This window comes from Octopus bimaculoides, chromosome 2, assembly GCF_001194135.2.
Source record: "Octopus bimaculoides isolate UCB-OBI-ISO-001 chromosome 2, ASM119413v2, whole genome shotgun sequence".
Classification (NCBI taxonomy): Eukaryota; Metazoa; Mollusca; class Cephalopoda; order Octopoda; family Octopodidae; genus Octopus; species Octopus bimaculoides.
The window spans coordinates 178,125,139-178,127,216 of record NC_068982.1 but is presented as its reverse complement, the minus strand read 5'-3'; the positions used below and the strand labels follow the sequence as shown (position 1 = coordinate 178,127,216).

Sequence of the window (2,078 nt, the reverse complement as noted above, 5' to 3'; positions counted from 1 at the left end):
GTGTCTGTTTTCTGAGCATCTGTGGTGTTTATTGTCCCTGTGCATCTGCTGCACATGAAAGCTATCTTCCCAGTTATGGAATTTCTACCTACACCTTTTTCTACAGATTGAGCAGGGCCACCTACCTGAAGGGGTGTGTGATGTGTTTGCCTTCCTACTTACTAGAACTTTTGTTTTTGCAACATTGACTCTAAGGCCCTTTGATTCTAAACCTTGCTTCCAAACCTGAAATTTCTTCTCTAGTTCTGGTAGTGGTTCTGCTATGAGGGCCAGATCATCAGCATAGAGGAGTTCCCAGGGGCAACCTGTCTTGAATTCCTCTTTTATTGCCTGGAGGACTATGATGAATAAGAGGGGGCTGAGGGCTGATCCTTGGTGAACCCCTGCTTCTACCCGGAATTCTTCACTATACTCATTTTCAATCCTAACCCTAGTGAAGGCATCTCTGTATAGGGCCTGTGCAGCCCTTATTAACCATTCATCAATTCCCAGTTTCCACATCACCTACCAGATAAGGGATCGGGGGACCCTGTCACTGGTTGCAAATTTTATTTCCTTACAAAACTCTGTTTTCTTTTCAGTTTTCTTGAAATACAAAAAAGATTTTTTATATTATCTCTGTCAGAAGTAAATATTTGCATTTTATCCTGTAAGGTTTATCTACATTGGCCATGTGTGCACCAAGTGAGAAGTTTTTGAATATGGGTGGACCTTTGGCTGCTGGTCTTGGTGTTGTGTTTGTATCTTCTATTGGTAAGATTTTTCTTTTTCCTTTATGTTTAGGTAAAAGTTATTTTCAATTGAATTTTACATTCTCAATGTTTATATTCTGTCTTTTTTACTTATTCAACTCACTTTTCAGGAGCTAGCTAGATTTATTAAATATAAGAATAGTATTAATAAATAGTTAAGTTGAACATGCAGATGCAGATATTTTCCAATTATAGCCTATAACATTGATGTTCATTTGTCTGAAGATATGTTCACAGCAAATTGACTTAGCCAGAAATAATACTTAGTCAGCTGTTTTGGTATAATGAATTCTTTCAGCTGTGTGCTTAATCTGAAGTTATTCTCAGAAACTAACTTGTTTCTGTACTATTTGAACCATATTTGTTGTAACTTTTAAGGCATATCCAATATCCTAAAAAGTACATTAAACATATAAATTATACACAATTTTGAGTATAATCTGACCATTAGTGTCTTTTATTCATTTCTCAAGAAGTAGACATTTCTTATCCAATGATGAACTAATAAATACTGATCGGATCCTTATTTTTTTACCAAAATAAAGCAAAATTTTCCAGATATCCTATTTATAATGTAACCAAGATTTTATCACAAAGGCTAGGTTTTCTTTTCAAAACTAGAAAATATTTTAGCTGCTAAACTTACACCAAATCAAATCTGCTTTCCCTTGAATATTGTGTATATTTGTGAATGCATCATTATCTGGCTCAGCAAATCATTCTTAACCAGGGTGATAGCACGTCCTTAGAAGCATTGTGAACTGAGAAAAGAGCACTATGAGTGGTGCTATTGGGTTTAAGGGGGGATGTGATTTTTTTTTTTTTTTTTTTTTTTCCAGAAATGATATATTTAAACCAGGTAAAGTATTTATACTCTAACCATTTTCAAATAAATCTTAGTTAGGATGAGGATATGAATAGGACACTGTGTTAACAGTGATCAGAAATATGACTGATGAAATGCAATGGTCTAATATGTTGCTGGCACTCCGTCGCTTACGACGTCGAGAATTCCAGTTGATCCGATCAACAGAACAGTCTGCTCGTGAAATTAACACGCAAGTGGCTGAGCACTCCACAGACACATGTACCCTTAACGTAGTTCTCGGGGATATTCAGCGTGACACAGTGTGACACAGTGTGACACAGTGTGACAAGGCTGACCCTTTGAAATACAGGCACAACAGAAACAGGAAGTAAGAGCAAGAGAAAGTTGTGGTGAAAGAGTACAGCAGGGTTTCCCCCACCCCTGCCGGAGCCACGTGGAGCTTTAGGTGCTTTCGCTCAATAAACAATCACAACGCCTGGTCTGGGAATCAAAACCGC

At 37.3% G+C, this 2,078-nt stretch overlaps 1 protein-coding gene across 2 annotated transcripts in view; it reads left to right on the top strand.

The window, feature by feature from the left end:
• The window catches only part of LOC106871704 (growth hormone-inducible transmembrane protein), a 30,603-nt gene that overhangs the window by 25,714 nt on the left and 2,811 nt on the right, over positions 1-2,078 (top strand). For both annotated transcript variants that reach the window (XM_052965765.1, XM_014918314.2), the window contains exon 6: positions 655-753. In XM_052965765.1, coding sequence (XP_052821725.1) covers positions 655-753 — 99 coding nt within the window. The remainder of the gene's footprint in view (positions 1-654; positions 754-2,078) is intronic.